This window comes from Vulpes vulpes, chromosome 7 (assembly GCF_048418805.1).
Source record: "Vulpes vulpes isolate BD-2025 chromosome 7, VulVul3, whole genome shotgun sequence".
Lineage (NCBI taxonomy): Eukaryota > Metazoa > Chordata > Mammalia > Carnivora > Canidae > Vulpes > Vulpes vulpes.
Window position 1 is genome coordinate 81,711,033 of NC_132786.1, and position 27,904 is coordinate 81,738,936.

The following is a 27,904-nucleotide window of genomic DNA, read 5'->3' on the forward strand; positions in this document are numbered from 1 at the left end:
AATAATGCTTTGACATACATGGTGTCCAGATGTCTTTTCTGATTAATGTTTTTGTTTTCTTTACCTAGAAGTGTAATTGCTGGATCATATGATCTTTCCATTTTTAATTGTTTGAGGAACCTCAAAACTGTTTTCCATAGTGGCTTCACAAATTTACATTCCCATTAACAGTGCATGAGAGTTCCCTTTTCTACACATCCTCCCCAACACTTGTTATTTCTTGGCTTTTTTTATAATAGCCATTCTGACAGGGCAAGGTGATATCTTATTGTGATTTTGATTTGCATTTCCCTTTTCATCTATCTGTAGGCCATGTGTAGTCTTCTTTGGAAAAGTATTTATACAGGTCCTCTACTCATTTTTCATTCAGATTGTTTTTTTTTTGATATTTAGTTATAGAAGTTCTATAAAGATCTATTTTGGATCTTAACCCCTTATAAGATATATCATTTACAAATATCTTCTCCTATTTAGTCTTTTTGTTTGTTGATGGTTTCCTTCACTGTGTAATAGCTTTTTAGTTTGACACAGTCCCATTTGTTTCCACTTTTGTTCTTGCCTATGGATACAGATTTGTTGTATTAACAAAACCAAGGAAAAAAATCATATGATCATCACAGCAGCTGCAGGAAAAGCATTTGACAAAATTCAACACCCATTTAGGATAAAAACTCTCAAGAAAGTGGGCATAGAGGGAATGTACCTCAACATAATAAAAGCCATACATGACAGACCCACAGTTACATTACACTCAATGGTAAAAGCTGAAAGCTTTTCCTTTAAGATCAGAAACAAGATAAGGATGCTCACTCTTGCCACTTTTATTTAACATAGTATTGGAAGTCCTGACTATAGCAGCTAGGCAAGAAAAAGAAATAAAACACATCCAGATTAGAAAGATAGAAGTAAAATTGTCACTATTTGCAGATAACATGATACTACATATAAAAAAAACCCCTAAATCCTCTACTAAAAATCTGTTAGAACTGATGAATTTATTAAACTTTAAGGATACAAAATTAATATTAACAGAAATGTGTGGTTTCTCTGTACACTGATAACTATAAGAAAGAGAATTTAAGGGGCAGCCCAGGTGGCTCAGCGGTTTAGTGCTGCCTTCGGCCCAGGGCACGATCCTGGAGACCGGGGATCGAGCCCCACGTCGAGCTCCCTGCATGGACTGCTTCTCCCTCTGCCTATGTCTCTGCCTCTCTCCCTCTCTGTGTCTCTCATGAATAAATAAATAAAATTTTCTTAAAAAAAAAAAAAGAAAGAATTTAAGACAAGAGTCCCATTTACATTTGCATCAAAAAAGAATAAAATAGCTAGGAATAAGTTTAACGAAGGAGGTGAAAGACCTATATTCTAAAAACAAGACATCTTCAAGAAATCTTCAATTTCTTTCATCAAATAAATAGATAAACTGTGCCCATGGATTGGAAGAATTCATATTATTAAAAATCTGTACTACTCAAAGCAATTTACAGAGTCAGCACAATTTCAAAATCCCAATGACATTTTTCACAGTACTGGAATAAATAATACTAAAAATAGCCAAAACCATCTTGAGAAAGAAGAACAAAGCTGGAGATTTCAAACTATACTACACAGCTATAGTAATTAAGGCAGTATGGTACTGGCATAAAAATAGACATATAGATCAATGAAACAGAATAAAGAGCCCAGAAATAAACCCACATTTCTATGGTCTATTAGTCTATGACAACTGGAGGTAAGAATATACCATAGGAAAAAGACCGTCTGTTTAATAAATGGTGCTGGGAAAACAAGACAGCTACATGAAAATAGAGTCTTGAACAATATGGTAGGAACGTGACTTGGTATGGGAGGAAGGAGGTAGATGTGCCTTAGGCAGAGGGCACTAACAAAGTATGTGTAAGGAAAGTTGATGGCATCCCAGGGTCTTCTGTGCCTGAAACATCTACAGTTATGGCCTTTGTACTTGGATAAGTGCCTATGTTCTTAAAAATATATAGCTAATAAGTATAATTTTGAAAACCAGTTTGTCTCAGTACAATTAAGCATTGACTACTGACTTAATTAAATTTCCTTAATTTTGAATACTAATTTAGTATGACTGATTATTTTAACATATTTCAGACACCTTAAAGAAAACAAGTACAAATATGATTATTGCAAATTATATTACTATGCTTACACTCATCCTATTTAAAACACCAACATTGTGGGTTTAATTAATTTTATTTATGTGTCTTTTTATACCTTCCTAGGGTTATAATCTACTTATTTAAATTATTTCCAGGGGTTTCAGTAACATTTTTTAAATCTTCTTGGGGTTGTGTAATCTTTAGAGATCCACAAACAAAAACAATGCCTTTTCAGAATAGCTGGACTTACAGGATCTGAGCTGTTCACTGTTGGGTCTCCGTTGCTTTTTCCAAAGTGATTCAGATCTGCGTCACTGGTTAGCAGTCAGTTGAGTTTTCTTTTTAAGGGTTAAATTTCTCTTAGTTATTAAAATTTATCTCATTTCCAAAAAATGCCTCTGCTCCCTGTTTTCACATAAGTTTTCCTTGCAATTTGGTGTCTTCCTGGACATGTTCTTTGTAAAGCATTGCTTAGGCAACATTGCATATTCTTAATTTAGTCTGTTACTGTGTTAGATTGACCTGCCCTGTTAAGAGCATTCCCTGTTGCTGCTCTTCCTATGCTTGTGCTGCTGGTACAGTTCCTACTTTTGCTAGCACTAGTTGCCTTCCTCCTTTCTTAATGCAGTTCCATGTATTAAAACCAACCATATCCTATTCCATTCATGCCTCTTTTATTTTATAACTGCCTTTTGCCCTTTATACTAGCTTTGCTTTTTTGAAGTCATAATGGTCTTTTCAACAATTCCCCTTGTTTCATTTAACCATAGTTTTATTTTCCTGGTAATGCCCAAATGCATAATCACAATTTGGCTGTTAGGAATCCCTATAGGCAGACTTCTTTGTCCCCTTCTTGCATTGCCCCTGACATTTGTGAAAGGATCCTAGTTTTCTGGTAACAGCTGGATATTTCACAGCTGTTTTGTGTTTCCTGCCCTGTGAACTGGAATCAGATTACCTTCCAAGGATTCCTCTTTTTTCATAGTGGAGAATTGGAACATAGACCAAAATCTGGGCACTGGGGTACACATGAAAGTAATGCATCAAAGAGCTACTGTTTGGTGTTTGGAAGAATCTGTCTTTTTGAGGTTATGGATTCCCACTGATTTTTTTCTGTTTGACATATCATGCTTCTGTCCTTCCGTTTTGTTAAAATATCCGATTTTATGTGTCTTCAAGACTTTCTACTGCACTGACCATAAGCATTTTGTTGTGGGAAGGAAGGATGTTTATGTAGATTGCTGAGTTTGATAGAAGGAATCAGATGAAGACTTGGGTGTTGGGGAGTAGCACAGTGTATAATTTGACTTCTAGAACCCTCTTTCATTGCTAGGACTCCAATGTACTTGCTCATCTCTTTATGTGCCCTGGTTCTTCAATAATTTTATTCTTTGAGCTGCCAGAAATTGCAGCTTTCTGTGGGGAATGAGTACTATTCTTACTTCATCTTGCCTGCATCTTTCTCTGGGCCCAAGTCCTTTTGTCTTCTTTTTTGGAGTCTGCCTGGTGAGTTGTCTGAAAAGCTCAGGAGGTCAACAAGGCTGGTTCCCTCTTATCTTCATAAAGGCCCTAGATTCTTCTTTCTGTTCTGCTCGTGGTTAGCAGAGCTGGCGAGATTGTGTTTTAAGCCGTTTGTCCCAAATATTGGAAACTTGAAACATTTCCAGTACAGTCATTGTGTCCTGCATGGAAAATTCAAGTATAGATTACTTTCCTGGATGAAGATACATGTACAGAGTGGGTGCTGATAATGGTATTATTCATGTAAACCTCAGGAAAATTGGAGACCAGCATTAATTGTGTGTAACCCTAATTATGTAGAGCTGTGTTTGTGGGCTGATGGAGTTACACTGTGCAGAAAACTAGCAATATTTGGCCATTTAAATTGATAATGGTCACAAGACTTGTCACTTACTTTTTCCTGGATCTGATACAGTATATCAAATTCAGAAAGTGGTGTCTGCAACAAGTTCCTAAGAACATTCTAAGCAAATGTCAAAGTACTTCAAGCAATTTCAGTAAAGTGAGTGTATTAGTTTTCTACTGCTGCGTAGCCTATTACCACAAACTCACCAGCTTATTAGCTCAGTTTCTGTGAAGTCCGGGCATGGCACAGCTGGTTTCTCTACCCTTGGGCTCACTCGAAATCAAGATTTTAGGCGTGGTTGTGGTTCTTACCTGGGACTCAGGATCCTCTTAATTATCTCACTAGTTGTTGACAGAAATAATTTTCTCATGGTTGTAACAGGACCATCGTCCCCATGTTCCTGCCAGCTTGGCCGATGAGCACTCTCAGCTCTAAGAGGCTGCCTCGCAGTGCTGTACCGTGGAGCCCTGTTTCAGTTCACAGCATGAAATGTTTGCTTCTGCCAGGCTACCCAGATCACATCTCTCTTTTTCTTCCTGAGACTAGCTGAAGAAAACTCTCTGCTTTTAAAGAGCTCACCTGATTAGGTCAGGCCCACTCAGGATAATCTCCCATTTGCCACATGATAGAATGTAATTATGGGAGTGATATCTCATCACTTTCACACTCAAAGGGGAGGGGATTATTCAAAAGCAAGAGACATTGCTTTGGGGTATAGTCATGAGCAGAGCTGTCTTCCAAAGGTGAGGGACATTCCGTGTCACTTTAGAATTGTATCACAATGAGCTGCTGGTTAAAAAAAATCTTTGATGCATCAATATGTATGTTTATTATTCTTGTGTCGAGACTGCTGTCTTTTTGACAATAGCTTTTGGACAGTAAATTTTTCAGCGCTTTGGGCCTGTTAACAGCAGCAAGAAGACTACTTATTTGAATGAACTTTCTTACATCTGATATATTAATTTGGCAGAACCTTACTGAACTTTATTGTGGGCCAGGTGCTGAGCAAGGCACCGCAGGAGAAGGGTGCAATAATGTGGACAGTGGTCTTACCTGCATGGAGCTGGATAAGATTCTGGGTCTAGTGTGGTCTGTTTCTAGAGTACCTGGGAAGCATGGTCCCCTGCAAACCACTGTGGGTACTGATACATTTGAAAATTATCATAAGAGTTAGGAACTGACCAGCAAGAAATATGTTGTGAACATAGCAAATAAAATCACAACCGTAGACATGCATATTTCCATATAACTATACTATTTCCAAGAAGTTCATGTTAGTGATAGTTTTTTACTTATGTTTTGTTGTTTCTTAGTAGAGGACAAAAATGATAAATGTGAAATGCTTAAGAATGTTTGTAGGGAACTGTTTTAAGTTTAAGAAATTTTGTTGAAATACTTTTTCCCTTGGGATCCCTGGGTGGCACAGTGGTTTGGCGCCCGCCTTTGGCCCAGGGCGCGATCCTGGAGACCCCGGATCGAATCCCACATTGGGCTCCCAGTGCATGGAGCCTGCTTCTCCCTCTGCCTATGTCTCTGCCTCTCTCTCTCTCTCTCTGTGACTATCATAAAAAAAAGAAAAAAAAAGAAAAAAAAAGAAATACTTTTTCCCTTGAAAATTAGGAAAAGGCTGCCACTCTTCTGTCTTAATGCTAGAATACTGTAGAAACCTGGTTTTCTACTGTGCACAGCTCACACTGTTTTCTGCAATTATCCATAAATGTGCCATAGTCAGATCTATGAAATGAGAGGCTACCTGACTGAACATATAAATGTAGGACACTTCACATAAAGCACGAGGAGAGACATAAGGCCCTACTTTGCAGTACATTCCATAGCAATTTCTCTTAAATTGTAGAGATTCAGAGAATTTATCAAAACCTCCAGTTGGAGAATCTCTGTCTCCTAAACTTAACACATAACCTTGTGAGTCTTAGTTTTGCCAGCCAATCTGTTAGCACAAAGAACAGCAAATGAAAGGTTTATGGAAGTTTATGTGGCTTCATGAACTTGTTCAGAATGAAGTTCATTTTTTCAGCTTCAGTGGTGCCCTTACAGCCCTTCTTTCTTCTGCTGACATGTTGAAGTGACATTTGTCCTTTAGCCTTTGCTAATATTTTTGCTGTAGCTCTGTTAGTATACATGTGTTACAAATTTATACTGCCTAGTGAAATTTCCCCCATATATCTAGAAAAAAAAATTTTCACATATTTTCCTATAAATATAGAAAAATCCCAATGTTTTATCTGATAAAATATGTTTTACTAAGATAGTTCTAAGGCTTTGCATAAAAAATAGAATAGAGGGTTAAGTGGGATGTAGAGTTAGCTCCACTGTCTCCTTTGCAAAACTACAAGATTTTCCTGTGGCACTATGCTTCCTGGTGCTATTTTCAAGGATAGAGTTGTAGTGTTTCCCATTAGCCATGTATTAATTCAATCCACATTTACATCTTTTTATATTATCATTTTATATACATTTATTACCTTGTTTGATTTATATGTACATATGTAAATCTCCTTTTAAATTAAGAAACTAGTAACATTTTATGGCTGAAACACAGAGATTAACTTCTTTCTGAAAGTGTCACAATAATGAAAGACCCGTGAATTGGCTTCTTTCTTTCTTTCTTTCTTTCTTTCTTTCTTTCTTTCTTTCTTTCCTTCTTTCAGCCATGTTTTGTAGTCTTTTGTATAGATCTTTCTATAGATTCTTTCCTTCTTTTCTCTTTCTTTCTTTCTTTCTTTCTTTCTTTCTTTCTTTCTTTCTTTCTCTCTTTCTTTCATTCTTTCAGCCATGTTTTGTAGTCCTTTGTATAGATCTTGCACATATATGGTCAGAATTATTGCTAAATATTTTGTATTGTTCAAAGCTGTTGTAAATTGTTTTTTATTTTTTATTTTTTGCTAAATTGTTTTTTAAATTTTAATTTCTGATTGTTTGTTGATAGTATCTAGAAATATAAATGCTTTTGTTTGTATATTGATCTTATATCTTGCACCCTTGATAAACTTATTAATTCTTGGGAGATTTTTTTTCTGTAGATTTTATTGGATTTTCTACATAGATGATATCTTCTGTGAATAAAGTTGGCTTTACTTCTTCCTTTCCAATGTGGATGCTTATTATTTCTTTCTCCTGCTTTGTGGCATCATCTAGAACTTATAACATAATGAATACTAAATTAGTGGTTAGAGTGGACATCCTTGATTTGTTCCTGTTCATAGGAGAAAGGTATTTAGTTTCTCACCACTAACTTTTATGTCACTTTGCTTTTTTTGTAGATGCCTTTTAACCGCTTGAGGAAACTTTTTTTTTAAGTTTTTATTTTCATTTCAGTTAGTTAAAATAAAATGTTATATTAGTTTCAAGTGTACAATATAGTAATTCAGCACTTCTAAACATCACCCTGTGCTCATCAGGAGAAGTGCCCTCCTTAATCCCCATCACCTGTCTCACCCCCCAACCCCCCACCCACTTCCCCTCTGGTAAAATCAGTTTGTTTTGTACAGTTAATAGTCTGTTATTTGTTTGATTTTTCTCTCTCTCTCTCTCTCTTTTATTGCTTGTTTGTTTCTTAAATTCCACATATGCGTGAAATCATAAAGTATTTGTCTTTCTTTGATTTTGCTGAGTGTTTTACTCTCTAGCTCTACCCATGTATTTGCAAATGACATGATTTCATTCTTTTTATGGCTGAATAATATTCTGTTGTATGTATGTGTATATACCACATCTTCTGTATCCATTTATCTATCAGTGGACACTCGGGCTGCTTCCATATCTTGGCTATTGTAAATAGTGCTGCTATAAACATAGGAGTGCATGCATCCCTTTGAATTAGTGTTTTTGTAATCTTTGGGTGATTACAACAGCAGTGTGATTGCTGGATTATAAAGTATTTCTCTTTTAACTTTTTGAGGAACCTCCATGCTGTTTACCATAGCAGCTTCACCAGTTTGCATTTCCACCAACAGTGCACAAGTGTTTCTCCACATCTCACCAACACTCATTTCTTATTTTATTAATTTCAGCCATAAAAATAGCCATTTTTATTTTTTAATTGATTGAATTTTTATCATAAATGGGTACGGATTTTATCAGATGTTTTTTCTGAGTCTATTGAGATGATCCTATGATTAAAAATATCTGTATATCAGTTATTTATTGTCACATAATAGATTACCCCAAATGTTAATATCTTGAAACAGCAAACATTATTTATCTCACATTTTCTGTGGTTCTAGAATTCAGGTACTCTTTTGCTGAGTACCTCTGGCTCAGGGTCTCTCATGAAGTTTTGGTCAAGCAGTATGCTGGGCTGTGGTTGCCCTTGAAAGCACAGATCACATTGGTGTTTTCAGGCCTCAGTCTTTCTGTACATGTGTCTCTTGACAAGGCTGCCTCATGACATAGCAGCTGAACTTCTTAGGGCTAAGTAATCTAAGAGAGAGGGAGAGAGGAAGAGTACCAATACCGAAGCCACGGTTATTTTATAATTATTTCTCTGAAATGAAATCCTGTGATTTCTGCCATATTCTATTTGTTGAAGACAAGTCAGAAAGTATAGCCCACATTCAAGATCTGGGGACTAAGTAAGAGTATAAATACCTGGAAGTAGCCATCACTAGGAACCATTTTAGAGATTGTTAATCTCTAAATGGTTTAATAAACCATTGTTTATTAAAATGATAAACTACACATTTTGTGTGTGTGTGTGTGTTTTAGAGAGAGAGAGAGAGAGAGAGAGAGAGAGAGAGAGCACACTCGTGTTTGGGGGTAGGTAGAGGGGCAGAGGAAGAGGGAGAGAGGATCTCAAGCAGGCTACATGCCTAGGACAGAGCCCAACATGAGGTTTGATCTCACAACCCTGAACCTAAATCAAGAGTCAGATGCTTAACCAACCGAGCAACTGAGGTGCCCCTAAAATGGCAACCTACACATTTTCAAATATTAAGCCTATCTTGCCTTACTGGGAGTAATTCTACTTTTTCATGATTTATTATCCTTTTTATATACTACTGGATTAAGTTTATTAAAAGTGTGCCAGTGACTTTTAGATCTAGATTCATGAGAGAAATCAATCTGTCATTTTCTTGTAATATTTTTGTCTGGTTTTAGGGTTGAAATGATGCTGGTTACATATAATGAGTTGAGAGGTATTCTTGCCTCTTTAATTTTTTTTGGAGTTTCTGTAGAATTGGTGTTCCTTCTTCCTTAAATGTATGGTTTACTTTGCCAGTAGTGCTGCCTACCCTGGCTTTTTCTTTGTGGCAAGGTTTTTGGCTATAAATGTGATTTCTTTAATAGACATAGACTTACTTGTTTCTTCTGGAGTGAACTTTGCTAGTTTTTGTCCTTCAAGGCATTTGTTTCTTCTAAGTTGCTGAATTTATTGGCATAAACTTGTTCATAATATCTGTAGAGTCTGTAGTGATATCACCTTTCCAATTTCTGATATTGGCAGTATTTGTTTTTTACCTTTTGTCCTTATCGGTCTGGCTAGAGGTTTATTTATTTATTTAAAAAAAAAAATCTTCTCTGAGGGACGCCTGGGTGGCTTAGTGATTGGGTGCCTGCCTTCAGCTCAGGTCGTGATCCCGGAGTCTGGGATCGAGTCCCACATCGGGCTCCCAGTGAGGAACCTGCTTCTCCCTCTGACTGTGTCTCTGCCTCTCTCTCTCAGTCTGTGTCTCTCATGAATAAATAAATAAATCTTAAAAAAAAAAAAAATCTTCTCTGAAAACAAACCGGATTTTGGTTTCATTGATTTTCCTTATAGCTTTTGATATTCTATTTCATGTATTTACACCCTGATATTTATTATTTTCATTCTTATTCTGAGTTTCACCTGCTCTTCTTTTTCTTGTATTTTAAGGTGTAATCACAGTGCTTTGAGATCTTTTGTTTTTTCTATATCTGCATTCAGTACTATTAATTTTCTACAGTTGAAGTACTAGTTTTCCTACATTCTGCCATTTTGATTTTTTAAATTTCATTTAGTTCAAGATACTTTTTTTTAAAAAAAAGATTTTATTTATTTATTCATGAGAGACACAGAGAGAGAGGCAGAGAGAGAGGCAGAGACACAGGCAGAGTGAGAAGCAGGCTCCCTGTGGGGGGCCTGATGTGGGACTTGATCCTGGGTCTCCAGGATCAGGCCCTGGGCAGAAGGCAGGCGCTAAACTGCTGAGCCACCCAGGGATCCCTCAAGATACTTTTTTAATTCTCCTTTTGTATTATTTAGTTTCTAAGTATTTACTGTTATACTTATCTTTTAAATCCCTTCTGGCTCCTTTTTAAGATATTCTCTTTATCCCTGGTTTTAAGCAATTTGATTTTGATGTGCTTTCTTGTTTTTTTCTTTGTATTTCTTATGCTTGAGGTTTGTTAACTTCTCAGGCCCATGTGTTTATACATTATTATAATCTACTTACTTCAATGATGTGGGTGGTTTCACATCCACATCACATCTATTGCCTCTTGCTTTCACATCCTTAAGAAGAAAACATAAATTCTTAAAAATATTGAGTGCATCTCACCTACCTGTGATAAATTGTTCATTTTTGATCATGGGTAGAGGAATTGGCCTTAAGTCTTTTCAAGGCAAGTTCAATAGTATTGTGGTTTGCTAAAAATGTTTGATGATAATCCTTGTCATTTGACTTAATTAAAATTCAGCCTGTGCTTTACTCTTAGGACAGAGCTGATGCTTAAGATTTAAATAAACTTTTTTTTTGGTTTGTTTAAAAAATTTTAAGAAAGGGCATAATTCAATTATATGTGCTCTCCTAGTTCAGTGGTTTTAAAAAATTACATTATCAGACATGTTTATTATATAATTCAAACAATACGGGGTATATAAAAATTAGTAATCTTACCCTTGACCAATCCAATTCCACGTGTCTGGAAGTACCTTATGTTAACAGGTTGGTATGTTTTCTTGTATTGCTTCCACTGTGCTCATACATACACATACAAATATTTATGTCTGTGTTTGTATCTGTTTGTCTGTATATATCTGTATCTATATCCATTCATACACATACCTACATGTATTCCTCATGTGGAATCATCCTGTATGTAATACACAGATACTTTATTTTAACAATATGAGATATTCTTCTGTTTCCCTGCTTTTAAAAATGAAGATATGGAAACTTAATAGCAAGAAAGAAAAAAAAACTTTAAAAGCAATTTCAGAATTATTTTTTCTCTTGAGAGAACAATAAAGTTTACCTAGTTTCGTAGACAAGCTAGAGGCCATAAAATTATTTTATCAAAACTACAAAATCTCCAGATTATAGGAAGAATGAAAGGTTTTGAACATAGAATAGAGAACAGTGGGGCAAAGGTCAGAGACTAAAATAAAATCAGAGTGGGGCAGGCATGGCAAGAGAATGAGGGAAGCTGGGAAGCAGGTAGGGACCTTATGGATTTTGAAATGAGTGTTATTTGGTGTTTCTTTTTTACAGTATTATTTCTTTGCATCCATTAGTTTTGGTATTAGAAAAAACACTATTTTCAATTTTTAAACATCTGTAACCATTAACATTTATTTTATTTACTTTTTTAAAAAGATTTTAGGGCAGCCTTGGTGGCTTAGCAGTTTAGTGCCACCTTTAGCCCAGGGCGTGATCCTGGAGACCTGGGATCCAGCATGGAGCCTGCTTCTCCCTCTGCCTGTGTCTCTGCCTCTCTTTCCTTCTGTATCTCTCATGAATAAATAAATAAAAATAAAATAAATAAAAAGATTTTATTTAATTGACAGAGAGAACACAGTCAGGGGGAGTGGCAGAGGGAGAGGGAGAGGCTAGCTCTCCACTGAGCAGGGAGACCAATGCGATGCAGGGCTCAATCCCAGGACCCTGAGATCATGACCTGAGGCGAAAGCAGATGCTCAACCGACTGAGCCACCCAGGTGCCTCCATTAGCTCTTTTATGTGCTCAAGTTTTGAATTCCAGTTTGGAGATGAACTTAGTAGGATGGGACAGATTTACTTTTGAAAAACATAGTGATCTTCTTCTCTAGCTATGTTAGCTGCTTCCATGGTGACCCGTCAGTTAAAATGCCCATCTGATTTAGCTCAACTGATTTTTAAAAAATTATTATTGTTAAGTCAAGTCGTCCAACTTCCTAATGATTTAGAGTAATCCCATATGCAGGCAAATGGTTAAAACATGTGGTGGGTTTCAAGAACCCCTTTAGAGCACTGATAGCCTAAACCTTAAGCTTCCCGTTTTACAGACAGCATTTTAGTGACTGCCCTAAATGAATAGAAGTGGAATAATTATGAGGAATTTTTTCAGATTGGGATTTAAGCTGCTATAGTTTTTAGAATGTGGACTTTCTGGGTATTTCCTGAAATGGAAATCAGCAAACTTTCTAGAATAATAAGTCATGTGTTTAGTGATACTAAAGTTTCAGTGGAAAGTTCTGAATTTCTTTCACTCTTTCTTTTTTCTCTAGATATGTGTCACAAAGATGTCTACACGGAACTGCCAGGGAATGGACTCAGTGATCAAACCCCTGGACACAATTCCTGAGGATAAAAAAGTCAGGGTTCAGAGGACACAGAGCACTTTTGACCCATTTGAGAAACCAGCTAATCAAGTAAAGAGGGTGCATTCTGAGAACAATGCTTGCATTAACTTTAAGTCCTCCTCCACTGGCAAAGAGTCTCCGAAAGTCAGGCGGCACTCCAGCCCCAGCTCGGTAAGTGCAGTCAGTCCTCTTTATCAGTGGGGGAGCAGAGGAAGTATCTCTCTTACAGTCATGGCCTGCTGTGCTGGAAGAGGGCAAGTGGCTTTATCAGGTCATTATTATGCACTCTCTCTCAGGGTGGTTTAGTGTTTTTGAGGAAAGAGAGAGCACAATCTATATACAGACTCTTTATTCATAAGTACCCAGCAAACAAATAAGAAGTGATTCAACTTATTTTTGGAAAAATCTTTTTTTCCCCCCTAGTTGTTTAGAGATTTTATAATTAAAGATCCTTTGATATTTCAAACCCCTAGAAAGGATGTTGAACTTTACTGTTTTTGTGGGCAATAAAGATAGTTTTGAGTTTGGCAAATTCACAAAGATTGTCATTTCAGAGTAAATGTTCAAATTTGTTCACTTGTCTTATTCCAGTTTGTTTTCAGTGTAAATGTTTTAGAATTTAAGAGCTAGATGTTGAAATTGGTCTTCTTAAAGAGAAATCCTGTTCATCATTAATGAAATTTTCTTACTAATGATAGATTAAGGCGAGTGCCTTTTGACCTAAGGAGATATAAAGTTCTGAGGTGCATGCTGCTCTTTGACTGGAAAATTTTTACTGAAACTTACATGTTCAAAACCAGCCTGCATTTAACCTTGTAAAAACCCTTATGATCTTTTAAAGTTAATTTTCAGATTTAACTTACACTTAAGAACTTTTTGAGTAGATATTCTAAAAGTTTTAAAAGGTAAGAGGAGAATGCCAAGAGAATTTTGATTCTATCATTTTGCTAAGAAACATGCCATTTTACAGATATTAAATATTAAGTTTGGTGAGGGCAAAGCAGAGCCAGAAGTGTCAACTGCAAGAAGAATATTGACACTTCAATTCAATTAAACTATATGACACTGCACATGTCTTGTCACATTTTGTCTTAATGAAGCTGAAATAAATATTATCAATGCAGTATTTGTGAGAAGCATTGATGATCTGTTTTTTCCCCCCGCCAAACTGACCCCATAATCTTGTCTATGCATGCAAAGTAGTGTCCATCTAGGTCACAGATATATCACTGAACTCCTGGGAGAACCTTTAGATTTAGTAGCATTTAGAAGAAATGAAACAAGTTGTTGAGAATGATTAAGCCTATGTTATGGAAAGAGAATTATATATATTTTACTATATAATTATATATCAACCTATAAATGATATATAAAAATTGGCATTTTCAGATATTGCAATGAGGCATACTTATACTAAAAATTATTTACCATTTATCTGAAATATAAATTTAACTAGTTGTCCTGTCCTGCATTTTATCTGCAATACTAGTTATAATCTGCTGGTACATAACTTCTTTTGTTGATCAGATTCTTCCTACTTTAACCATTCAGAACTCTTTTAGGTTAGCTCCTGTGTCCTTCTGAGATGTCTTCATCCCTCTGTTTTTTGAACACTTCCTTATGTTCTGGCCCTAAGAGACACTTTTGGCTTAATATTGTATTTTTCCCAACCCTTGACCTAAAACCAGCCCTTTCTCTAAAGAATCTCAGTTCCTTTTATTGGAAAGTGGTAGTTAGAAACCAAGATGTAGGTGCTGGGTGTGCTTGTAGCTAATGGGGGTCAGGTAGTTTTAAAAGTCAGTGTATACATCATACCATAAGTGACAAGGGAGTTTCTATATTTTTAGTATTTAATTAGGAATTAATTTCAATTCTTATCAAAGAATGTTGGGTGTTGCCTGATGCTTTTTGTATTTCTCTAGCTCTTTAAATTTTATTTTTATTAAAGTAATGTTTGAACATAGCTTGAAAGATCAAATAGACCAGTCTGGGAGGATGGCAGTGGTATAGGTTTTGAAACTCTTTTTGTAATTAGAACAACTAGTATAGTAAAACCAAAACCAGTGGATAATATTGACAACAAATACAGTTGACAAGTATCTCCGTGAACCTCAAAATAAGAGTGAGGAGACGGACAAACCATGAACAGTATGCAGAACTGCTTGGTATTAGAAAGTGTGAGGGTGCAAGCTCAGGGAAGGTGAAAGGTCTACTCTTTGAGACTACGCTCAGAAACTCTCCTTCCCACCACTCTCCCATTGCCATTAGGTACATACGGGCAACTTGTTGGGACATTATTAAGGCAGTGGCAGCAACTAGGAGGGACTTTGCAGGCTTCTGTGAGTAGATGAGTGTAAGGCAACCATAGTGATTTACTGATATTGGAGCAGTCTGTTGTCCTTTCTGTAACTTCACTAGAATGTCAAATTAAAGTAACTTTCTAGGACAAAGCCCTGCACTGAATAGAAAGTGCTGAAGTAGACTTCTGTGTAGTTTGTATTCAACAAGGGCAAAGGAAATGGATGGTCCAGAAAGAAGTGTTAAGTGAAAACAGATGAGGAAGATCTCAGCATGTGCTAGATTGTCTTTACTTTTTAACTTTGAGAAACAGATGAAAGAACTTTAGGGGCACCTGGGTGGCTCAGTTGGTTAAGCGTCTGCTTTCTGCTCAGGCCATGATCCTGGGGTCCTGGGATGGAGCCCTACATCAGGCTCCCTGCTCAGAGGGGAGTCCTGGGATGGGTCCTGGGATGGAGCCCTACATCAGGCTCCCTGCTCAGAGGGGAGTCTGCTTTCTCCCTCTCCCTTGGCCTATCTTCCTGTTTCTCTCATTCTGTCTGTCAAATAAATAAATACAATCTTAAAAAAAAAAGAAAGAATTTTATTTTAGGAAGCTAGAAAAGCTATCTTGGCCACACCCCTGTATTAAACTGCTAAATAATTCATTTTACTTAAAATAACCAATAGAAAAGTTATTGATTGAATTCTATACAAAACCATAAGGGACAAAAAAAAAGGAGCAAAATAACATCTTTATAGATAATGAAAGAAAGTTAGAAGGTGGTGAAATTATCTTTATTTGCAGATTTTTGATGATATATCTGGAAAATCCAAAAGAATGGAAATACTCTAAACAATGAGTGAAGTTAGCCAAATAGTAGGTTGTAGATTAACAGGCAAAACCCAAGAGAAACCTTTATAAAAACAAGAATTACTATTGAAAACTGGTAAATAAAGCAAATGTCTAAGCATTTATTTTCTGTGATTCCTATATGAAATTTACCTCATGGTAACCTAGTTTTGATGGGGGGGGGGGCAGTGAATTTCTCTTTTAGAATAATCCCACTAATATCAAGAAAGAATAATGTATTTAGTATTCACAATTTGGTAATCCCTGATGAAGTAATACATGTAGGTAATGGTTGTGAGTACCTACTCACATCACTAAAAGAGAGATAGCCAGACATTATGATGTCCTAATGGAAGTTTACACAAAGCACCAACAAAATTAAACTTGAATCTGAGCAAGCCTCTAGATATAACAACTGATTTATAGAATACAAAGGAACACATCAAGAGAGGATTTTCTCTATTGTGTTCCTATCCCCAACTGTATTTCCCCTACTGCTTGGCTTTTAATATATGGTGTTTGTAATCTTGTGATGCTCTAAATACTATTCATAGCAGGGCCACATGGCATACTATGATTAAACTTCCTTCCTTGAAAAACTTTTTGAAATTTATTTTTTTCTTAAAGTATAGTTGATACACAATGTTACAGGAGTTTTAGGTGTACAACATAGCGATTCAACAACTCTATCCTTCTTTGCATAACTTTTAGATTTTCTTAGTCATAATTGCTTCTTCTTCATTTGTTCATAATTGATATAATGAATTATTATAATTTCAATTACAAATTGAGGTTCCAGATTATTTGGTAAAACTATAAAACTTCTGAAACAAATCAGAATTGGCTAACCTATCAGGTTTTCCTCCCCCTGAGATCGTCCTTGAAGCTATCAACCCTTTTACTCCAGTCTAGACTGCTTGATCTCCAAGCCTGCTATCCTGAGAATTCCCTTCTCTATCTTCCTGAGAAGTTTCTTTTCCATCATTTTTGTGTTGAATACTTAGGCTCTGAGTTATATGTCTTTCTTGTTCTTGGTTTATGTAATTGCACATATGACTATGCCTTTATTCATACTTGGTAATTTAGATTAATAATCTGACTGGGTGTAGGATTCTGGTTTATAAAATAGAATGTTTCATAGCCTTTTGAAGTCACTGCTTTGTTCTTTTCTATATCCCTATATTGTTATTTATTTATTTGTTAATTTACTTTGGTTTAGTTTACTTTGGTTTTCTCTGCTTTATGGATATATAAAATTTTTTTAATACTTCAATTAGGTTTGTAATTGATGCTAACGTTTATTTCCAAAAGCTCTCATTCTTCAAATGTTCTTTTTAAAATCAACCTGTTCTTTTTCAAAGAATAATATATTACCTCCTATGTTTTTGAATATACTAAATGTAGCTCAGAGGAACTTTTTAAAAAAGATTTTATTTATTTATTTATGAGAGACACAGAGAGAGAGATACAGAGACACAGGCAGAGGGAGAAGCAGGCTCCCTGCAAGAAGCCCGATGTGGGACTCTATCCAGGATCCTGGGATCATGCCCTGATCCAATGGCAGACGCTCAACCGCTGAGCCACCAGGCATCCTGAACTTGGGGGAATTTTAAAGAAGTTTTCTTTTCTTTTTCTTTTTTTCTTTCTTTTTCTTTTCTTTTCTTTTCTTTTTTTTTTTTTTTACTATACTTCCTAAATTATCTGGAGTCTCCTTTGAGTTCTTTGTTTCTGTTTATTTTTTGGTCTCTGCCTTGCCTGTTGAGATTTTTAATTTTGCTGAGTCTACATCATGCCTTTGGAAAGAACTGTTGACTGAGTTCATATTCTGAATAGTGTGCAAAAAAAAGCTGATGGAAAGTTCTTTGTGCCAACAGTGCTTGTCAACTGGAAGCATCAGCCTGGGGAATGTCACTGAAGACCTAGTCATTTCAGAGGAGGACTATCAGATGTCAGTATCGATTCATCTTTTTCCTTGGCTGAGTTGTCACCCCAGAACAAATTTACCAATTGATTTTCTCGGATACGAAAGCCTAACTGCTATTTTTCTGAGATGATCAAGAAGGGGCCCAGGGTCTCTGAGTTCTTGTGCTTTTTCATTCAGTATGACTCTTCATCCTGACTCCCCTTGTTCTTGGTGTCCCAGTGCTGGCCTGTCTGGTTCAACCTCTCCGGAGAATAAACCTCTACCAGGATCGTGGTACAACAGATATCTGACTGAGATAGGTTTCCGGGGAAGAGGCCCGTTCCTTAAACACACTCTGACTAAGCACTTTGTGTTTTGGCCCTCATTGAAGCCCAACTTCCATTCTTGAGTGTTTCTGGGATTCTGAAGTATGAACTGAGTTCATTCTTTTTGGTTTACGCCTTTGGTCATCTTCCTTGTCCGTGGCCTCCCATCCATTTGTCTTCCATCTCCAAATTTTTGTTTGGACCTTGTCTGTAATATTCTTTTTACTTGTTCTATTTGCCCTTGTGAATTATAGCTTTACTGTCAATTTAATACAGATTGGGGAAGGAATGTATTACATGTGTTAAAACCACCATGTTTAACTAGAAATTTCCACAGTTTCTCTCCTATTGTTAACTTCCTTTAGATTCTCTTTCCTGAATTTCTTACTGGGCTTACCATTTCCTGTTATGCCCCAGGAAGTCATTCTTAGATATCAGACCACTTATATTACTTTGTGTGGAAACTGCTTTGCTTTCTTTTCTTTATAGGAGTTTTTGCCTTAGAAAAAAATATCTTTGCGCTCTTTTCTACTCAAGCTGGAAATGGTTTCTTTTCTCTTTAATTCTGAGTTCTTTCTACCTGCTGCCTTTTTGTTCTCTCCCCTGTTGTGATGGGAGAGGGTATTTTTATGATATTCTCTTTTGTGGAAAGACTGTATTCCTTTGGATTCTTCACTGGGCAGAAAATGGAAGCAGTAACACTTCTTGTGTAATACCACTCTGTTGCCCATCGCTTAGGGTATGGGTTGGATCATTTCATACCCACCGGCATGGGAATTTTAGGACAGATTTTGTTATAAAGATTTTTAAAGGCTGATAGGCATCAGAATAGTCTCTTTACCAGGGCCAGATTAATACCATATCTTTATTTTCTTGTTTTTCTTGTTATTCCTTTCAAGTATTAAGTTGTCTTGAATAGGCTCCCAGAGCACAGTTGAGAAGGAGGGAGAAAGTGAGAAGTGTGGTGCTGTACAGAGTCCCTGTTTTAGGGAGAAAAACAGGATAGCTGTTCTTGTTTCTTGGAAATACTGTGGTGGATATATTGTATGATACCACATCTTCCCAACTGGGCTTATATCTCTGTACTGCTCACATACTACATACTGGTCATTGTCTCTGTTAGGAATCATGATTGAAATCAAGAAGCCAAGAGTGCCTTGACCTCAGAGACCACCAAGTTCACCTATACTTCCTTCCTCCGTTCAAGGCATCATCAGTAATGTTAAACAAGGAGTTACATAGGAAGGTCAAAATCAATCTTCAGTGATTTCGATATGAAACTGCAGACATTCCCATAGCCATGTCATGGTATTATTAGAACGAACATAGAAATATACTCATGCAGTTTATAAAAATGCAGTTCAAAAACACATCCCTGGTTTTAGGAATGAGGTTTCAGTGGATGACAAATTTAAGCATAATTTAATGCCTCTTCCATGAGGATTAGGTCTCCAAGGGAAGATTCCACCAATGCAGTAGTGGTAAAGAAAATAGGTTCTTGATTCTAATTAATGTGGTTTGTTAAAATCCTTTCACTCTTTGTATTTTTTTTTAAAGATTTTTATTCCTTAAATGTAAAATGACTACCTGATTTTTTGACGTAAACTCATTAAATTCAAAGAAAAATAAAAAAAAATAATTAATGTGGTTTGATTTCTAGCTCTGCTTTTAGGTACAGGATGTTAGATTTTTTTTAAAATTATTTATTCATGAAAGACACATAGAGAGAGGCAGAGACATAGGCAGAGGGAGGAGCAGGCTCCATGCAGGGAGCCCGATGTGGCACTTGATCCTGGGACTCCAGGATCACGCCCTGGTCCAAAGGCAGACACTCAACCACTGAGCCACCCAGGCATCCCAGATGTTAGATGTTTTAGAGTTATTTGCTTCCCCAGTCTTTAAAATCTTCATATTCAAATGAGGATACTAATAGAACTGACCCCAGGGCGATATTCTAGGGATTAAATTTAGGTGCATGTTTGAAGTGATTAGCTCAAAGCCAGGCACATAGCCACACTTGATATTAACTAGCTGTCATTATTAATTACACAGTGAACTAGAACTAGCAAGGGCCGTGAGCATCTCCTTTGTGGCAGGGTGGGATGCACCATTCAGCTGGAATATTATCTTCATTTTTTCATTATCTATGCTGATGTTCCCCTCCACTGGTCCAGACAATTGATGGTTCTCTGTACCTTTATTCTATTTTTAAAAAAAATGTATTTATATTATCTCATTAAATTCCACATATCTGTGCAGTTAGTGTTGGTTAGTAATTGCTGATTAGCCCTCTGAATTTCCAATTCTCTAAAGTGCTATCTCAGACCTGCACTTTAAGTAGGGAAGTGATAAACAGAGAATAGCTGCCCCATAAAGCTGTTTCCAATCCACCCATGCACCTGACAGTAAAGAGCCAAAGATAATATTTAGGGTTGACTGCATATTGGTTTGATCTAGCATCTATTTAAATGTGATGATTTAATAAATTTGTGAGAAAAAACTAGGCAAACCAAAGGCCTGAGCTTTAATTTATCAAACAAAATAGGACCTCTCTTTCTGAATTATTCTTAATTTCACTCATTTGATGGGAAGGATTTTATTATTGGCCTCTTTAATGACTTAGCAGTTGGATTCCTTATTTATGTGCATAGTAATTACAGATTAGAGCATTTCTGGTTACTTAAAATAGAGGACTGACTTTACAAGAATCTAATTTTTAAAGCTCAGACTATATCATATACATACCCTATTCCATAGGCCCATTCTTTTGCAGATAAAATTTTTTAGAGAGACATTATGGGTGTATGGAGCTATGAAGCTAGCATGACTGATCTGTAGATTACAGTGTATTTCCATGATGTATATACATATCAGTTTCACAGGGAAAATAACATTGATTGTCCTACCATCAAATGTGACAAAATATTAATTTTCTGCCATCGCAGTATTAATAGGGTATGTATGAATTATGGCAGTTAATATATCCAGATCCATTTAATTAGATAAATAGACTACTTTGTGCCATTACCATCTTCTTTTACTTGATTTTTCTTGTAGATAAATGGGGTGTGTGTTTTTTTTAAACATATTCTCCTTGTTCTTCTGATTTCCTCAATTCTGTTTCTTCAAGTAGTACATTTAGTGTGGTCTATATCTTAAAACGATTACATCAACTCTAATATATAAGGCAGTTTATGGAGAGTGAAATATTTTAGAAAATTATTTGTGCATTTCAAGGAGAGAAAATACTGGCTTCCTATTCTTTTACCAGTTTTGTGTGACTGTGTTTTGTGCTTGCTATAAATACACATTAGCAGTTTATCTCCTAATAGGAGTAAAGAGGTATTTTCTGCTGCTGCTTTTTTCTTGAACTTAGATTAGATTTATTCTTAAAGGAGCACAAAAGCAAACACAGACTTCTCATTCTAATTTTAAATAATTTAGAGTGGAACTGTGAACACAATATTTTCCCCATTGAAGATCATTTTATACTGAAGTTTAATATAGGTTTTAAAATTTCTATTTAGAACTTGGGCTCAGGAGGGTGATGGTAAAGTGTGACATTCGCAAGCTGTTTCCTGGTGATGAAAAATGCATGAGAACATAACCCACACAGGACTAGTCAGGCGATTTTGAATGTGATTTTCCATTAAGTTTTACTTGATTCAACTCAACACATGGTTTGTCCCTTACAAGTTTCTTGAAGAAAAGAATACGTGGTCCATTGTCTTTATTAATCCCTTCCTAGTATATCTAATTCATATTATTTTCAACCTTTCTTCTTTTCTTGTATGTGCATATGTATTTACATTTTCTTGTATGTATTGATTTGGCTGACTCCCCTGGGTCTTAAAATGTCATGTCCTCTGTACCACATATTTATTTATGAATTTTCAATTTTCATTTTCACTCACATGGCTAAACCATTTAGGTTTTCCTTTTGTTCTTAATTGCTGATTTTATTGCATTGTGTTCAGAAAAAGTAATTTAAGGTGTTTCTGCAGTTTTGAATATTGAAATTTTCTTCATGGCCTAATCTGTCATTATTTTTTGTGAGTGTTAAATGTGTGCTTGAAACCTAATATATAAACAACAAAAAAAATCCAAAAAAAAAAAAAAAAAAAGGGCAGCCCCAATGGCGCAGCGGTTTAGCGCCATGTGATCCTGGAGTCCCGGGATCCAGTCCCACGTCGGGCTCCCTGCATGGAGCCTGCTTCTCCCTCTGCCTGTGTCTCTGCCTCTGTCTCTCTCTCTGAGTAAACAAACAAACAAACCTAATATACACATTAATATATTAATATATAACTTATTTATAATATAATATTAAATTATAATTTATATATATTTATATAATTTATAATTATATTTGAATTATATTATATATTATATTTGAATTAGATTTCTCTTTAAAGTTGCTACCAGCAGTTGTCTCATACATTTCAAAACTATGTTAATTGACTCATACTAGTTCATGATTATTAAACTGCTCTGTGGATATCAATGTTCATTTTTATGGGATATACTAATTTAATCTATTTTCTGAATTCCATCTTGTTTGCCATCAATATGGCTATAATGCATTATTTTGTAAATTCCTTTTTTCTATATTTTCCCTTTACTCCTTTATTTTCAGATTTATTCATTTTAATTTTGTCTCTTCTGAATAGCATATTGCTAGACTGTCTTGTTTTTCCAATTTGAGAAGTTTCTATTAGTAGAGAAAGTTTGTTCATTTATGATTATTTTAATCAGTATGATTGATTTATATGTTTTATGTGATCAATATGTTGAAACTTAAGTTCTTATTTTATGAACTTAGACTTAACATGTTTTCTTTGTGTGCACCATCCCCAAGCTTTCACTTTTTTACTTTCATCCCCCTCTTTATTACACTGTGTTCTTCTATTCCTTTCTCCCTAATTTGTTTGGGGTATATCTAATTCATATTATTTTGTGATGACCTTTGAAGAGTTAAGAGACATACTAAAACATATGCCTTTGGAATTGCTTAGCCTCTGCAGTCTGTCCTGATCAATTCAAGAAGTCTCAGCCTGCCGTTGTTTCTTTTCCCCTAGTGCCCCTTGCTTCTCTGTGCTTTCCCATCACTTCAACTACACCTTATATTGAGATAATTCAGAGTTTTATATCTAGATTTATTTTCTCTAAGTAGCAAGATTGCAACTTTTCCATCCCACTGACAGACTATTTTGAGTATAGTGTTAGTGATACGGAATCATTTTCACTATTTATTTTGAAAATGTTGCTTGATTGTCTTTTTGCAGTCATTGTTGTCTGTGGAAGGAACTATTATGCTGATTGGATATTTTTTCCATTTAGATGCAACCTCTTCCTAAAGTTTTCTAGAACTGTCTTCAGACATTGAGCTTATCACTTTTCATATATGTCCGTTCTTTTATTCACTGCCCATTGAATATTTTACTTCATTGATTAGATACTTAATCCCTAAATCTCTAATTATTTCTTCGTAAGAGATGCAGTATCTTCTGAAATCTCTTTGAGGATACTGGTTATTTTTATTCAAAGTTATTCTTTGTGATGCCAACTCTCTTACCAGGATTTTGATTTATCTGCCCATTAAATTTTATACCTTTTTTTCCCCAGGTATTGACCCTCCTGAAATAATTTGTGATTTTTGATTATATACTTATTTTTGTATTTTGAGAATTGCTGTCAGCTTATTCTGTTTTCTGTTAGTCATCTCTAGTGATTGTATGAGAGACGCAGGGATTACAGTTTGGGAATAGGAGAATTGCCATCCTTTTTCTGGGCAGTGGCTAATTCAGTCCTTGCTCTGCCCCTCTGGCCTGAATACCTGTGCTGTCAGCTGTGTTTCCAGTGCAGATGTCCCTGCAGTTTGTTTAGGGGGATGCTATGTGCTCAGCTGTGTTGATTAGTTTCACATTTACCTGGAGACTCCTGCTTTTTTTTTTTTTTTATCTGTAATAGTCTTCTACAGGTTGGGGCTTTCTGTTGCCCCAATCTTTTCTCTGAAGTTTTGATCCCTATTACTGTCTGTCTTTCAGAATTTCTAAAAATTTCTGATTAAATATTGGCATGCTTTTTTGTTTCCCATTCCTGTTTCTGATTTATTGTTTTTGAAAAATATCTTCCCAGTCATTATATGGCATTTTGGGTGAGAGGGAGATAAGAAGCATGTGTTCAACTTGCCACGTTGGATCTTTATAAATGGTGGGAATCAGAACCATTGCCAGTATGTTATGTTTTTCATAAGTGATTAAGAACACATGCTCAAAAATAGTGTTTTATAAACTTCCTGCAAGAAGTTCTTTTCCTGAGCTTCTGATATTGATTAATTATGCAGTAACATAATCACTAGCAACCTTTTATAAATTATTATGTATTTATAACTGAGATTGGATAATCCCTTGAGATGCTTTTAATTCCTTATATAATTATCATTTTCTGATACGTTTTGATATTACCCTTTTATAGTGAAATAATAGGTAACTTGCTCCACAGAGACAGCACTCCCCATTTCTTTCTGTCTGGTGAAAGTTGAGGCAGGAGCTAGGGACAGCAAGAGTGATGAGATTACTCACTTCTATCACTTTTATCGTCTTGTTGGGACGTACCATGTCTTTAGAAGAGTTACTTTGCTGCAGCTAAACCTTAAGGGTTGGTTTATAATATGTAAGATGGTTCCTTTTGTGTTAATGTAATGTCTGAGTGATACATCTTTGATTATTTGTTTGCATTATTGCTAAGAGGTATTGGAGGAGTACCTTTATTGACTGAATATTATACAGTAATTATTTACAACAGGGGTCATAGTAAATATTTTCAGTTTTATTGGCTGTATCATCTGCTGCAGTTGCAGTTCTGTTGTAGCTTGCAAGTCATAAGATGATATGGAAATGAACATGCATGAGTGTGTTCTAATAAACTTTGTGGACACTAAATTTTAATTTTCTTATATAATTTTCTCATGCTATGAAATTTTATTCTTCTTTTGACCATCCTTCCATTACGAAAAAAGAACATTTTTTAAGTTTGTGGGATAAACAGACGGTAATTTAGATTAGCCAGCCCCTAATTTAGATTATATAATAATATGAAAAATATTCATAATATATTGAGTGGAGGGAAAAAAAAGTAGGTTAAAATCAGTATGTATAGTTTAATCCCATTTATGTACAAAGCTAGATAGCATGGGAATAAGAGATACGAAAATATTAATGGTGGTTCTTTCTTGATAGATTGTAGGTAAATTTAAACTTTCTACATTGTGTTTATTTGCATTTTCTGAGTTTTGTATCCTGGATAGTTATTATGTTGTTTTTTTAGAAGAAATACTCTTGTATCAGAAGAAAGTTATTTGGAGAGTAGCAGAATCTATACATTTTTAGCAAAATTGGCCTATTTATTGTTAGTTTGATACAATCTGTTTTGTTTACCCTCTGCTCCATTTTTAGCCGACAAGTCCCAAATTTGGAAAAGCTGACTCCTACGAAAAACTGGAAAAACTAGGGGAAGGATCTTATGCTACAGTATACAAAGGGAAAAGCAAGTAAGTTTATTTGGTTTTTAATATTTCACATTTAGAATATACCTATTCTCTTAATACTGATTATTAGTAATTAATAATGTTAATTTATTTAAATAATTCTCCTTTAATATACAGTAAATTTTCTTCTTTCAGTTTTTGTTATTGTTGTTTGAAGAAATGTAAGTCAGCAGAATTGGTTTTCCCTGCTAGCAAACAGTTTTACAGACTTGTCCAATTTATCTTTTCTGTCCTACCATTGCCCCCAACACTGAGGCTATAACCCACAAATGAAAATTAGTTTCCAGGTGAATGATATGATTAATTTCCTCTGGAGGTTTAATGTTTGCTTAAGAATAAGAGTCCTGATTTGACAAAGTCAAATATGTTGGCCATTCTTGTGTCTTTTACTCTATCTGAAGAAATCACTAAATTAAAAAAAAATGCAGACTTTTTCTTTTTTCCTACCTGTATACTTTGACATCATACTACATACATAGTCACATGGAGAGACAACCCTTCCCTCCTGTTGTCATTTTCCCCTCATGCTATCCTGGGGTCAGGCACAGGTTTTGGATTCTTGAAGAGCTTACCCCATATGTTTCTGATAGGCCTCCTCTCTCTCTCTTATTGATTAAGAGCACAGAGTTACTATATTCTGTGGCATGTAGAAATGTAATGCTATTTCTCAAATAATTGTAGGAAAAACAAGCCTTGTTTTACCATAATAACACTACCAAATACAGTTGAAAAATAATTTTCTGAACCATCTTTGTTTTTGTCTCTCTTTTAAGTCGTTGTGGAAGATAGGAAATTCTAACCTTATTAATTACATAAAAACGTGTAGAGGAAAATTCTAAACACATAATTGGAAATTTTGACTGTTTAGGTAACCTTTGGCTTTTCTGGAACATAAACTTACACCTTTGCTTATTTATTTATTTTTTTTTTAAGATTTTATTTATTCATGAGAGAGAGAGAGAGAGAGAGGGAGAGAGAGGGAGGCAGAGACACAGGCAGAGGGAGAAGTAGGCTCCATGCAGGGAGCCTGACGTGGGACTTGATTCTGGGTCTCGATCCCGGCTGAAGGCGGTGCTAAACCACTGAGCCAACCGGGCTGCCCGCTTATGTTTTTTAAGAAGATGAAAAAATATTTCTGACAAAGGAAGATATGCAAGTAAGGATGTAGGAATAATATAAGTAAAAAAATGGTAGTAATAATTTTGAGAGTTTAAATATTTACCAGAAAAAATCTTTTTAAAAAATTTGAATGAAAAACATTATGGGGAATAAAAAAATCCAAACCAAATCTAGAGGGCTGCTAATGACTTAACTAGAATGCCTGAGCATTATAGAATATTGTTGAGCAAATTTCAATAGAGGTTGTATGTGAAACTTTATGTTCTTTCCTAAAGAAAAATAGTTCTCTCTCTAATATACAAAAATTACTTGCACATTTAATGTTATAAGGATCAGTACACTGGATTAAGCAATTATTTTGTATAATGTTTGGTATATCCATTGTCTCTATAAGATAGTACCTATTATTATCACCTCCTTTTGACTAGGAATCCTAGTACTTGGAGCGTTTTTGCCGCTGGTCCAAGTGCACACAGTTGGTTAGTGACAAAGCTTGTTTTTGGATCACGTCTCTCTGGTTTGCAGCCATTCTTTTCCTAACCATTACACAATACTGCCTCCACAGTATAAGGCCTTCCTTGGAAAGCCTTGGTCCTTGTTGAATATTCCAGATGGTTCTCACGTATGCTCTGGCTTGTTCTAATCATGAATCAAACAGAAGCAAACATATTATTTCATTATAAGGAAACACACCAATTACTTTGAAGTGTCTTCCCAAAAAGATGGGCTCAGCTGATCGCCAAATGTGAGTTAATAACTCTATTAAATGTTTACCTTTATGATTTATGTCAAAATCTTGGAGATAGTTGAAAAATCCTCTATTTATTATACTTGAATAAAAGAAAATCTGCCTTTGCAGTATCTGCAATCTTTGAGGAGGACGGTTCTGGACAGTTAATACTCTTCACTCCAGTGGGCCTAAATGTATCTTGTCAGCATTTCTCAAGCAGTTTCAAGCTTGCTGGTCACATGTAGTATTTAATTTCCTCCAGCTGGAGATGAAAGCCATTGACCACTCACCTGCTTTAAGAGATGACAGGTTGCCTGTGTTTGCTTGCTTTAGGGTGGCAAGGTTAGGCCAGAGCAAAACAGTTACGTGACATCTAGCAAGGCTTGAGAGCTGAGTTTGTTTGATATGTTCCCCCTGAAGTGCTGTAATTTAAATAGCCAGCTAAGTGTTGTGACCTCCATTCCAGGACTCCTCACTGGTCTCCCAGAAATGTCAGCATCCCTGCCTCCATCTTTAAAGATTATCTTTAGCATCTTCTCCAAGAGCAGCTATCATAATCTTGTAGTAAAGTTGCCTGGAATTTACAGATCTCACTAATTTTTAGTTTGTGAG

The 27,904-nt window shown here is 35.6% G+C and overlaps 1 protein-coding gene across 11 annotated transcripts in view; it reads left to right on the forward strand.

The window, feature by feature from the left end:
- CDK14 (cyclin dependent kinase 14) overlaps window positions 1–27,904 on the forward strand; it is a 723,056-nt gene that overhangs the window by 280,008 nt on the left and 415,144 nt on the right. For all 11 annotated transcript variants that reach the window (XR_012002660.1, XM_072764239.1, XM_072764240.1 and 8 more), the window contains 2 exons: window positions 12,464–12,709; window positions 25,352–25,446. Coding sequence is in view for 10 of the 11 variants with exons in the window: in XM_026003732.2 (XP_025859517.1) it covers window positions 12,464–12,709; window positions 25,352–25,446 (341 nt within the window). In the remaining variant the exon portion in view is untranslated. The remainder of the gene's footprint in view (window positions 1–12,463; window positions 12,710–25,351; window positions 25,447–27,904) is intronic.